At 34.8% G+C, this 13,697-nt stretch overlaps 1 protein-coding gene across 4 annotated transcripts in view; it reads right to left on the bottom strand.

Moving 5' to 3' along the window:
* LOC125652244 (peroxisomal ATPase PEX6-like) overlaps positions 1-13,697 on the bottom strand; it is a 52,128-nt gene that overhangs the window by 35,719 nt on the left and 2,712 nt on the right. For 2 of the 4 annotated variants that reach the window (XM_048881288.2, XM_048881285.2), the window contains exons 3-7: positions 12,968-13,008; positions 10,596-10,735; positions 8,405-8,556; positions 7,879-7,893; positions 1,405-1,525 (exon numbers count right to left, since the gene is read on the bottom strand). In XM_048881288.2, the coding sequence (XP_048737245.1) occupies positions 1,405-1,525; positions 7,879-7,893; positions 8,405-8,556; positions 10,596-10,735; positions 12,968-13,008 (469 nt within the window). The remainder of the gene's footprint in view (positions 1-1,404; positions 1,526-7,878; positions 7,894-8,404; positions 8,557-10,595; positions 10,736-12,967; positions 13,009-13,697) is intronic. The other 2 variants (XM_048881286.2, XM_048881289.2) reach the window with 1 other exon arrangement.

Here is a 13,697-nt window from a genome sequence, read left to right on the forward strand (position 1 = left end):
TTTGACCCCAAAATCAATAGGGAACATCTTCATCCCATGGGTAGTCCATATGTGTGATACGGTGACTGTAGGTGGAAAGGATAACGCTTTAGAGCCCGGAAACCACATTGCTACTTCGATGTCCAGTGCGCTTGACCTTTGACCTTTTGACCCCAAAATCAATAGGGAACATCTTCATCCCATGGGTAGTCCATATGTATGATATGGTGACTGTAGGTGGAAAGGATAACGCTTTAGAGCCCGGAAACCATATTGCTACTTCGATGTCCAGTGCGCTTGACCTTTGACCTTTTGACCCCAAAATCAATAGGTAACATCTTCATCCCATGGGTAGTCCATATGTATGATATGGTGACTGTAGGTGGAAAGGATAACGCTTTAGAGCCCGGAAACCATATTGCTACTTCGATGTCCAGTGCGCTTGACCTTTGACCTTTTGACCCCAAAATCGATAGGGAACATCTTCATCCCATGGGTAGTCCATATGTATGATATGGTGACGTTAGGTGGAAAGGATAATGCTTTAGAGTCCGGAAACCATTGCGTCTACAGACGGACGGACGGACAGACGGACAACCCGATTCCAGTATACCCCCCCCCCCCCCCCCCCACAACTTGTTGCGGGGGGTATAATAAAGTCATGAAGTAGTGGACACAGTACATAAAGTCATGAAGTAGTGGACACAGTACATAAAGTCATGAAGTAGTGGACACAGTAAATAAAGTCATGAAGTAGTGGACACAATAAATAAAGTCATGAAGTAGTGGACACAGTAAATAAAGTCATGAAGTAGTGGACACAGTAAATAAAGTCATGAAGTAGTGGACACAGTACATAAAGTCATGAAGTAGTGGACACAATAAATAAAGTCATGAAGTAGTGGACAGTTAATAATGGTGAGAAGGAGAGTTGTATGTATTAAATTTATAATACAGAAAGTGGACATAAGATATCTGGTGGTGATGATGGTGGCAGTGATGTTTGGGTTACAGACATCCCTAACTTCTCCATAGGTTCCACTTAACAATACATTATCTATAATTATAATTTTGGACAGGTAAATTGCTATTATGTAAAGTATAAAGAAGAACACAAGCTGTGACAGATGTCCTGCCATTAGTGTGACCTTACTTTACGGATATTCATGTCATTAGTGAGATCTTACTTTACGGATATTCATGTCATTAGTGTGACCTTACTTTATGGACGTTCATGTCATTAGTGTGACCTTACTTTACGGACATTCATGTCATTAGTATAACCTTACTTTATGGGCATTCATGTCATCAGTGTGATGTTACTTTATCGACATTCATGTCATTAGTGAGACCTTACTTTATGAACATTCATGTCATTAGTGAGACCTTACTTTATGGATATTCATGTAATTAGTGTGATCTTACTTTATGGACATTCATGTTGAGACGCCTAGCCACAATCATGGCGACAGTTGTTTTGCCACATCCACTGGGACCTGTTAGCATCACAGAAGGAATAACATCTCTTAAATTCACCGACTCCATTCTGTAAAATGAATACCCATGTATTTGTATATCACTAGATATTAAATTTTTTATATATGTGCACATAAAATACATGTATAACATTACAATATCTCTCTGCATGGATTTACTTCAGTACAATATGTATCACTACTGTTTTTACATCAAATCATTTTGATGACCTGCTGATGTGATGTAATGTACCAAATCTACATGTTCATGAATGATCTGGATGAGATTTTTCTTTTCATGAAATGATTGTAGAGTCTGGATGATGTATTGTAGTTTTAATACATTTCATATACTTGATAAAGGAATACAGAATATACTACTAGATATATAAAAGGAATTGAAACACTTCAGATTCGAATTCCCTCAATCATAGTCACAAAATAATCTTGTCAGGAGAGAAGGAAAACACAGATGTTCTCAACTTAACCCTCACCTTGAGTTATAATGGACTTACATCTCTGACTTGTCATCATTAGTGTCACAATGTACACAAACAACTGTAAACTAAATCAGTGGGAATGGAACAGAAAACATAAACAGGCTTTCAGACAATGTCAGAATCTAGTGTCCTCTTAGGAGGTTCTGATGTATTCTGGGAGTCTAGAGTTTACTGTCATTGAGGAGGTTCTGCCGGTAATCATGAATATATATATTTGCAAAATATCAGGTGCATTCTTAACCAACCAACCCCCTCCTCCTCCCCCTTGCATGTGAATGAGTAATGAGCTATACAAGATAAAAAAAATCATACCTTGATTAAATTAAATCATGGACAATTGTAAAATGTGCTTTACATAATTTCTCATATTCTATCTCCTTAAAAAACCATTAACCAATATAGTAATAAAGTCACATATATTAAGCGTAACTTACATTTCTTCACAAGACAAGAAATGGTAACAGAAGTTGCCCCCCTTGTAAAAGAAGTTGTCCCCCCTTGTAACAGAAGTTGTCCCCCTTGTAAAAGATGTTGTCCCCCTTGTAACAAAAGTACCCCCCCCCCCCCAACCCTGCAACAGTATAACTTGAATTACACCTCAGACTTTTGTAACTTAATCCACTGACACCAGTATCTGATAATTATAAGGAGAACTCTTGTCCTCAACTTAACCATCAACCAGACTCGGCTCAACTAACATTCGCCTTTTGTCATCACTGGTGTACATCAAGGATTCTCAACAAATAATTTTTCATCACATCTTCATATGTCATATGTTTGATAACACCAACCTTAATTGTCCTCCACTGTTCATAAAAGTTCAATGAAATGAAGACAGTGAGAAATTTAAGATCAAAACTGTAAACTGTTGAATTTGTTCCAAGTTCTTTTCATCATTTCCATATCAAATCTTTTTTTACTCAGATTATTTTTTGTATGTATGTAAAGGATTACGGTTGTGATATTTTCTTTATAACAATTGTAATTTAATGGTTTTACCTCTCATTAGATAGAATAACATGAATGATCTGGATGAGATTTTTTATTTCATAAAACGATGACAGAGTTAGGATGATGTATTAGTAGTTTTTGATACATTTACATGATAGAGAAATGCAGAATACACTACTAGATATATAAAAAGAATTGAAACACTTCAGATTCGAATTCCCTCAATCATAGTCACAAAATAATCTTGTCAGGAGAGAAGGAAAACACAGATGTTCTCAACTTAACCCTCACCTTGAGTTATAATGGACTTACATCTCTGACTTGTCATCATTAGTGTCACAATGTACACAAACAACTGTAAACTAAATCAGTGGGAATGGAACAGAAAACATAAACAGGCTTTCAGACAATGTCAGAATCTAGTGTCCTCTTAGGAGGTTCTGATGTATTCTGGGAGTCTAGAGTTTACTGTTATTGAGTCTGATCTATTCTGTGAGTCCAAAGTTTACTGTCATTGAGTCTGATCTATTCTGTGAGTCCAAAGTTTACTGTTATTGAGTCTGATCTATTCTGTGAGTCCAAAGTTTACTGTTATTGAGTCTGATCTATTCTGTGAGTCCAAAGTTTACTGATTGAGTCTGATTTATTCTGCGAGTCCAAAACTTACTGTTATTGAGGAGGTTCTTATTTATTCTGAGAGTCCAATGTTTACTGTTATACATCTTCAATTGACCAACACAATCATAAATATATATTTTTGCCAAATGTCAGGTGTGTTCTTAACCAACCATCCCCTCCACCTTGTATGTAAATGAGTAATGAGGTATCCGAGATAAAAAAAATCATACCTTGGTTAAATCAAATCATGGCCAATTTTAAAATGTGCTTCAAATCAATTCTCATATTCTATATCCTTTGAAAGTCACCCATCAATTTGGTAATAGAGTCACATATATCAATGTCCCCTTACAACAAAAGTTGTCCCCCTTGTAACAGAAGTTGCCCCCCCCCCCCCCCCCAACAGTATTACTTGGTTTACACCTCAGACTTTAGAAGTTTAATCCACTGACACTGGTATCTGGTGACCAGGAAGGAGAACTCTTGTCCTCAACTTAACCATCAACCAGACTTGGCTCAACTAACATTCACTTTTTGTCATCACTGGTGTACATCAAGGATTCTCAAAAAAATCCTTTCTCATCACATCTTCATATGTCATATGTTTGATAACACCAACCTTAATTGTCCTCCATTGTTCATAAAACTTCAATGAAATGAAGACAGTGGGAAATCTAAGATCAAGACTGTAAACTGTTGAATTTGTTCCAAGTTCTTTTCATAATTTCCATATCAAATCTGTTTTTACTCAGATTTTTTTGTTATGTAAAGGATTACGGTTGTGTTATTTTCTTTATAACAATACTTTCATGGATTTACCATTCATTAGATAGAATGACACTGCCGTGAGAATAAGGCTGTATACTATCAGTTATATGGGACTTGCATTCCCTGTCAAATTTTATATGCTGCCGAACCATAAGACTAGAATTTATATAACAAATATGTCCTGCTGCAGAGCTATGTTTATAATGTTTATATAACGAAGTGATTAAGTCTATACCAAAAATGTGGATCAATTGAAGCCATTTTGTATCTCATCTATTTTTGGCAAGGCACATGGCCTCATGTTCCCCGCTTGTCGTCCAATCAAATGTCTAGATTTTCTCTGCAGTAGGACATAGTATCATATGTGTACAGTGTTGTTACGGTGGGCTAAGGTTAGTACAATCAGATGTAAAAGCAGTTACACATGACATGTTTTGCAAATTGTGATCAGTGCCCTATACTGCTAGTGGTGCTTGAGAATGTGCTAGTTTAATTTTTTTTTTTTAAATTATATCTTGCATTTAACAGGAATGAAATTTATAAAAACTTGACCTTCAATTTTTTCTGCAAATTAATTATTTTCAAAGAAATTTTATATCAATTAACAGAATCATAATTCTAATTATGTTTTATCAATGAAAAGTATTTATATCAAATATCAGGTAAGGCCATGCCAATTTGTAATCTAGTTCGTAAGATTTGCCGCTTCTATTTGTAATAAATCTAAATTATTAGATTTATATCAAACAAGATGTGTTTGTGAAACACAAATGCCCCTGATAATGGCCAATTCCAAAGATGGCCAAGGTCACAAGGACAAATATCTTGGTACCAGTAGAAAGATCCTGTCATAAGAAATGCTCATGTACAATATGAAAGCTCTAATATTTACCATTTAGAAGTTATGACCTCAGACCAATGTCAATTTTTCAAAAAGTAGATCAAATGTCAAGGTCAAAAGGTTAAGTACCAACGGAAAGGTCTTGTCACAAGGAATACTCATGTGAAATATCAAAGCTCTATCACTTATTGTTCAAGTTATTAGCAAGGTTAAAATTTCAGACAGAATGACAGAATTACAGAATGACAGACAGGACAAAAACAATATGCCCCCCAATCTTCGATCTCGGGGGCATAAAAATAATATCCACCCGCATGTCCAAAAATATTTTCAACGTTTTACAACAAGCACACTAAAGACCTTGATACACGTGGTTGACGAATGCCAAAAGCGCAGGATCTCAAGAAAGTTCCTACAGTGTAATACGGTGTTAAAAATTTATCACTATGCCTATCTTCATATGTAGATAGTTCAAAACACTGGATTGGAAATTGTTCCTTATACTGCAATTGAACTGGAAGTCGATGAAACTTTTGAAGCACTATTCGATGCCACTATTAAGAGAACATCAACAGCTTACGACAAATTTACAAAAGGACTGGTGAATATTGATGAGGTGTGCTCCATCAAAATTAAAGAAAATGCTAAAAGCGATGCCATAGAGATTTCAAAACCAGACATGTCTCTAGCAATATGCATAGATCTGAAATCGAAAGTCAGTAGAAATGAAACTAAAATGCAATTCAGTAACACCTTGTTCAAGACAAACACAAAGTAGATGCGTTTTTATGTCTTATGAATGCTTCAAAAACATACTCTTCCTGAAAAAATCACCAACAAAGAACTCCGAGCTAGGACCACAGAAATTATTCAACGATTTGATAGAGTGGGCTTCTAACTTTGAAAATGGTTGGTCTGCCCAATACATACAAAGTGCCACAAAAGTCCTTACTTGTCTACGTAATGCATTATGGTATGTTGACAATTCACATGCTAAAATGGGAAGTGGCTGTCCTATTCCAAATCAGTTTCATAGTAGATATAACAACTTCAGAAATCATCACCACAAACAACCAATTATTACATACGAAAAACTGAATGAACACTGCCTTCATTTGTCTAATTGACTTTCCTTACCTTTTAGGTTGACAAATAATCATTAAACTACATCAAAAAAAGTTGAAAAATATTAAGTTCATGTGGTAAACAAATGATATCTGATGATTTTAGATCTTTATTTTTAAGCGCTCGCTTTTTGAAATCACACTTTATATTTCTTGTATTTGCTACATATTGCTGATATTTTATTTCTTATATTTATATTTTCTATTTTGATTTGTGTTCTTACCGAGCTTCCATGATTATGTAGCAGATGACCAAAATAACGATCGTAGAACACAAAATATAGTTCGTAAGAGTTTTATCAAATAAAAAATTAGAAACAATATCAAAGAGAATATAAGATATAGATATTTAATTGAAAATGTTAAAAAAAGACGAAACATGTGTAAAAATAAAAGGTAATTTAGAGCGTAAAGTTAACTGAAATGACAACAAGGGCGGAGTAAACTACATCCGTGGTGTGATTTGGTCGCGATCAGCGATGGAGAAACTGGCGTCGGTGTAGCTTACTAAGTTGAAAACGCAATTGTTGATCACAGATTTCGACAGAAACTCAAAGGATCTGAGAGAATTGATGGTGGATATGATGGGTCAAGTTAACGTTAAGCTCTTAGTCAGGTTTTTGGAAAGAAACAACGTTCATCGTTAGGACTCGCAGTTGTAGCCATGCAGGAGACGATTCAAGACAGTAAGACAGATTTAGACCAAGTGCAGGTAGGTTGCTTCTTTTATTTACCTTCAGTGTGTGTAAAATAAAATAAAAATGAACTGACGGAGTTTTTGTTCACTCGAGAGATTTCTGTTGTAGGATTTTAATGAAGACTCGCACCGGTACCCTGACATGAACATGTAAATTTTTCAAGCCTCGAAACCAGCCTCGCTTATAATCATGCCGAGTCATAGCCGTGATGGAAGTTGCCAGGAAACAACAGGTTAACTTATCATCATGAAGTAAATACATGTAGGTTTATAACTCTGCCTACATGTTTTCACTTCCAATATTATAGAACTTTATTTTATAAATTCGCCATGCAGAAGTTGCAGACGGTATTTAAAACTGTATAAAATGAAACAACAAAATGATATATATTTAATGTTTCTCTTTTATAAATTGATGAAATTTTTCAAAATAAACTGTATAAATATCCTGCTGCGTTTATTTCTGTTATGATGTCATTGCAGTGGCGGATCCAGGGTTTACGAAAGGGTGTGTGTGAAAGTCAAGTATTAGCCAAAATGCTTAGCCATTTTGGGTGACAATCTGGAATTTTACTAATCTGAAATTTTACTCAAACTATTTCTATTATTTTAGTTTGTGGCGAGAGGGGGTGGGGGGGGGGGGGGGGGGGGGGTGGGGGGTCTAAATCCCCCACTGCATTGCATACGCAAGAAGCCAGGTGAAAATACAGGAACTGACTTTTGAAGCGGTGATTGTATTCATACGCAAGAACAAACTGATCACATGACCAAATTCATGTCACTCGAAATTGAACATCAATTTCATTAGTACTGTCATATAAGGAAGTGCATTGGCGAATGTAAATATTAGTATGTGATATCACGGTCTAGTGCTGTGCTCTAGAGATGTGATATTCAATAGAAGGTGCATTAACATGTGCTCTACCTTGTGTTCTTTGTTCTATGTGCAAAGTAAAAATATTTATGAAATTATTTTTAAATCACATACACTTCATTCTCCTTGTATTACAAATTTCCTAATACATGTATTGCGATACTAAGGTTATACTAGAACATTATCAGTTTTGTAAACAATAAAACAATAAGCACATGTGTTAAATTTCTTTCCAATATTGAATATGTCCAATTTTATAGTAATGTGACAGTACAAATAAGAAAAATTTCTGTCTTAATTTGTGCAGTGTGATATTGTGAGATGCTAATACATCAATAGTTGTATACACAATGAAGAGGATAAAATCACAGACAACCTATAAAGTTTACTTCTATGGACAAAAAGTGAGAATATTTTTCCACAAAGATAAGGTAGCTACCATTCAAGTTTTCACATAAATTAAATTCATAAACGTGCTTCTTTTGTTAAGTCGTAAAATCATGCCATAATATATCTAACAAGAAATTTGACTGCTGAGGGTAAATTGGGTAAACCATAAAACATTTTTACAAAATACCTGTGCTGTAGGTATGGCCTGATGAGAGTCTCTAGTTTGCCTACATGTCTGTCCATCCCATGGACTTGAAAAGTCTGGTCCCAGTAAGACAGCGGTTTAGCAGACAGGTATGGGGTCATGATCAGGGGGACATAACTGTGGACGGACCCAACCTTTAGAAGGAAATAAACAAAGATACACAGTTGTCAATCAAACCAGTGATAACTGCACCAGGTGTCATGTATTGAGAAGTACAGGTTCCTACTTAAATCATAAAAAGACAGTGTATAAGTTGTACAAAATGTCAAAAATTGGTTTTTCCACAAAAAGACACAAACTGTTGAAATCAGTGCATTTTCCTGTAAATCAATATTGAATATTCATTTTTCTAAAAAAAAAAAACAAAATCAGTAGAGCCAATATATGTAATAGTAAGTTCTAAGTGCTTTAGTATTATCATTAAACATAAATATATCTATGTGTACTTCACAATGTGATTTTTGAGCAGACAACATTCATACTACAACCGCACTGTATACATAGAATTCCATGACTACAACTAGCACTAGTTCAAACCTTACCCATGATAGTGCAACACTAATAAGTGAATGGACAGAACAGATACCAAACTCAGGTGACAGTTTAAAATCAATGAGCATAGCTCACACACTTTCTCATTCATTTTATAAACCTCTGTCTGTCAGTCACAAGAAACAAAGCCTTTTGGAATGAAACACAGAAAATCTATTGCATAAAAGAGAAAGGAGTACATCTAATTTAACAAAGATGAAAAATTAAGGTACAGTAAAACACAGATACAGTGAATATACTTTTAATGAATTCATGATTACAGCGATGTGATTTTCATTCCCTGTAGTTTTAAAACATATTATGAACTCATTGTATATAATTAATTACGTTTATATTGAAATAATTTTATTTTATTTGTAATATGCAATTTGATTGGCTGAGCAGACTGAAAAGGTTTAGTTTATATTGTATAGTGGTAACCCAAGACGGCACTACCTTTTTAAAAAATTTACATCACAGCATCGTTACGTTGTAGGTCTTCTATGAAAATGAATATCAAAGAAATAAAAGGTGCACAATAAAATACCTTTCTTTGATTTTTTTTCCATGTCAGTTTTTTTTTTACTTGTAACTACAGAAAACAATAACAGTAAAAACTCGATACTATCTCTAATACGATATCATATGCGAAATAATATATCAAGTACCTGCAGCTTTTGCCATTTCATATAGTAAAATACAGTTTCACTTGTGGGATTGCTTGATCCACCTATCAAAGCATAAAATGTGTCATCTCTTGCAAATTGTACCAAATGACGTCATATCACATCGACTGACATGTGGATTGCATTTTGTTAATTGTTTACATTTTACTGTGTCGGATTTAATTGGCGACGATGCTGCATGCTATGGTATAAAGTTATAATTTAGTTTAAAACTTTTACAAAGTCAAACCATGTACATGTAGCATTTTCTAATGCATGATGTATTTTGTGTGATGTCAGGTTTAGATTTTTAAAAACTTACCGGTATTTACTGTTGGAGTGACTCAAAAGTTAGTCTTGTGCTGTGCAGTAAACATTGGGCCTACATATGTAGCCTACACATATCTTCTATTATCAGGATTTGTTGAAAACAACACCTTGCATTTTCAAATTTGATTCATAAAGTACATGCTCTGGTGCATAGAACCAAGATGGCGGTTTTCTCGGTCAACACTTCCTCAGTCTGTTGCTAAGTGAATCCTTGTGCGGTGCAAGTGATTTCTATTTCTCAGTGTTTGTTTACTTTTTTGTATAAATGAAGACTTGTACAGTGTAGTGTTGTCTTTTTACATTAAATTATAAGGAATGAAGCTAATTTTGACCTATGTTATACGATATAATGTAACTTGGTGCAGTTTACGCTTCTTATAATCTGCTTCACGGATTATAAAGCATAAACTGCACCAAGTTACATTATATCGTATAACATAGGTCAAAACTAGCTTCATTCCTTAATCAAAATTGTTCGTATCCAGTATTTCTCTGTAATTTAAAATCAAGACATGCACCTTTTCTATGTAAGCAATTTTTTGTATCAAAACAACTGGGAATGTCGGAAAGTTTTCCCTTAATATTTTTTCAACTACACCAAAATTAATGTAGGTATTTTATCTGAACAAAAGCGAATAACACAATACCTGAACTACTCGTGTTGCCCGCTGATCACAAATAAAACTGGGGAAGTGAGACTGAGGTCCTTCTAATTTCACTACTTTGAAAAACACTGTTGGGTATCTCCTGTCCGAGTCACTCAGAGCAGAACAATACTCAGGGTCATCTAAAATAAATAGATCTCAGCAGTTCAGATGATCTTGTACATGTTGTAGTGTACTTTTATTGAATAGCTTTCATTGCATTATCATGATTACAATATACAAGAAAATAGCAATAGGAAGAAAAAACAAGAGGCCCAAGGGCCTAGAATCGCTCTTCTGATAAATTGTACAACCCCCACCATTTCTATTATTAGCCTCTTAGTATTCTAAATCTTTAGTTAAATCCTAAGAATTAAAAAAAAGTAGGTCAATGTGACCTATTTTTTGGTTTACACATTTTGAGAACCCAAGAAATATCAACTGACAAAGTTTGATGATTTTAACCCAATTAGTATCTGAATATTGAAATATAGCTGACAAATTCCAATCGTAGGTCATAGTGACCTACTTTTTGGTCAGCGAACTCCGAACATGCAAGACCCATCAACTGACAAAGTTTGATGACTGTAGGTCAAATAGTATCTGAAATATATAAATATAGCCGTCCAATTCCAAAAGTAGGTCAAGGTGACCTACTTTTTCGTCAACACCCTTCAAACATGCAAGACCCAACAACTGACAAAGTTTGATGACTGTAGGTCAAATAGTATCTGAATTATATAAATATAGCCGTCCAATTCCAAAAGTAGGTCAAAGTGACCTACTTTTTGGTCGACACCCTTTGAACATGCAAGACGCATCAACTGACAAAGTTTGATGACTGTAGGTCAAATAGTATCTGAAATATATAAATATAGCCGTCCAATTCCAAAAGTAGGTCAAGTTGACCTACTTTTTGGTTGAAACCCTTCGAACATGCAAGACCCAACAACTGACAAAGTTTGATGACTGTAGGTCAAATAGTATCTGAAATATATAAATATAGCCGTCCAATTCCAAAAGTAGGTCAAGGTGACCTACTTTTTGGTCGAAACCCTTCGAACATGCAAGACCCATCAACTGACAAAGTTTGATGACTGTAGGTCAAATAGTATCTGAAATATATAAATATAGCCGTCCAATTCCAAAAGTAGGTCAAGGTGGTCGACACACTCCGTAGACTCAAGATGCATCAACTGTCAAAGTTTGATGATTGTAGGTCAATTAGTGACTGAAATATATAAATATAACTGTCAAATGCCAAAAGTAGGTCACAGTGACCTACTTTTTGGTCGATACACTCCGAAGACTCAAGATGCATCAACTGACAAAGTTTGATGATTGTAGGTCAAATAGTGTCTGAAATATAGTAATTTAGCTGTCAAATACCAAAAGTAGGTCACGGTGACCTACTTTTTGGTCGACACAAACCAAAGACTGAAGACGCATCAACTGACAAAGTCTGATGATCCTAGGTTTTACAGTGCCCAAAATATGCATCTAAAATTGAAAATGTGAAATTTGAATATCTGCAAAATTCAAAAAGTAGGTCACTGTGACCTACTTTTATATAAATATGCTTCAAGGCCTCAAGATGCATCAACTTACAAGATTTGATGATTCTAAACCTCTCGGTATTTGAAATAACAACTTAAAATATATCTATAAATGATAAACCATAAAATTCAGAAAGTAGGTCACAGTGACCTATTTTTCAATTGACGCATTTCAAGGTCCAATGATCCACCAACTGACAAGTTTTGATGATCATAGGCTTCAAAGTGTCCAAGATATGCATCAAAATTAATTTTAAAATAAATACCTGCAAAATTCAAAAAGTAGGTCACCGTGACCTACTTTTGAGACAACTTGACACAAGGTCCTAAGATGCATCAACTGTCAAAATTTGATGATCCTAGTCCTTATAATGACTAAAATATCAAAGATTTAAGGAAATATAAATTTAGGTCAACTTTGAAGTGACCTTGAGACCACGCCCTTTGCCCCAGGGTAATGCCTTGAACAATTTTTAATCTACAACATATCCTCATCCTTATGTGTAAGTTTGGTGATAATCTGCCCTGTGGTTCTTGAGAAGAAGATTTTTTAGCAACCACTACTTTTGTTTGTATTTTCCTGATTATCTCCCCTTGTTAAAGGGTCACATCCCTCTATTTAGTATGTATGAAAGCCCTTGGGCCAATGATACCCTGTAATAAATTTGAAAAAAATTGGCCAAGGGGTTCTTGAGTTATAGCCCTTTTTCTAAAAAGTTTACGCACACCGCACAAATGGCCATAGCATTAGCTCTTTGAGTCTTCGGCTCAGAAGAGCTAAAAATTGCTTAAATCCATACAAAATGATTCTTAATTTACCTTGGCTTCGGACAGGTAAAATGTCTCCTTTAGTTAGCAATCTGCAGAAGAATATAAATATGTGAATAATCATGCTTTCTAGTCTCCATCTTTATTGACTAAAGTTAAGGGAAATATATGTTTTGTTGGACCCTTGGACCAAAATATTACCTGAAGCTGTAGGCAACATTTTGGTTTAAGAGTCAAACAAGAGACATTGCCTGAGACCAAGTCAGTAAATGTAAATTTAAAATCCTCAAGAAGATTTTGATTTTCCTTCAAAATACACAGGGTTTATCATTTACTTTTTTGAGCACTAGACCAGTTGGGCTACTTCAAATGATTTTTACTAGACCTGACCTTGCATCTACTAGCCCTGACCAACTTTTCAGAAAGAAATTGATAGTTTCTCCATATTTAAATACATGTACTTGATTCAAATGACAAACATTAACTTTGAATTAAAACGTATTTCATTGTCTCAAAAAAAATCTTTAGTCTCCTCATTCAATTTGGTGCTATTTAATTCAAACATATTTTCCCTTTGCTTAAATTCTATATGGCACAGAAATTCTTTGGTCCAATTAGAATAAGATGCCCTGAACCGTTTTTTTTAAAAGTTCTATTTCATAAGCCCTGCTTTGTTTCTTCCCAACCTTTTCTTTTCTTTTCCACTTGGGACATCTTTCCTTGAGGACGAGATCGCGAGAAGTCGTATTTGAATATAGATGGAGACATTCCCACACACATG

The sequence above is a fragment of the Ostrea edulis genome, chromosome 5 (assembly GCF_947568905.1).
Source record: "Ostrea edulis chromosome 5, xbOstEdul1.1, whole genome shotgun sequence".
NCBI classification, from domain to species: Eukaryota; Metazoa; Mollusca; class Bivalvia; order Ostreida; family Ostreidae; genus Ostrea; species Ostrea edulis.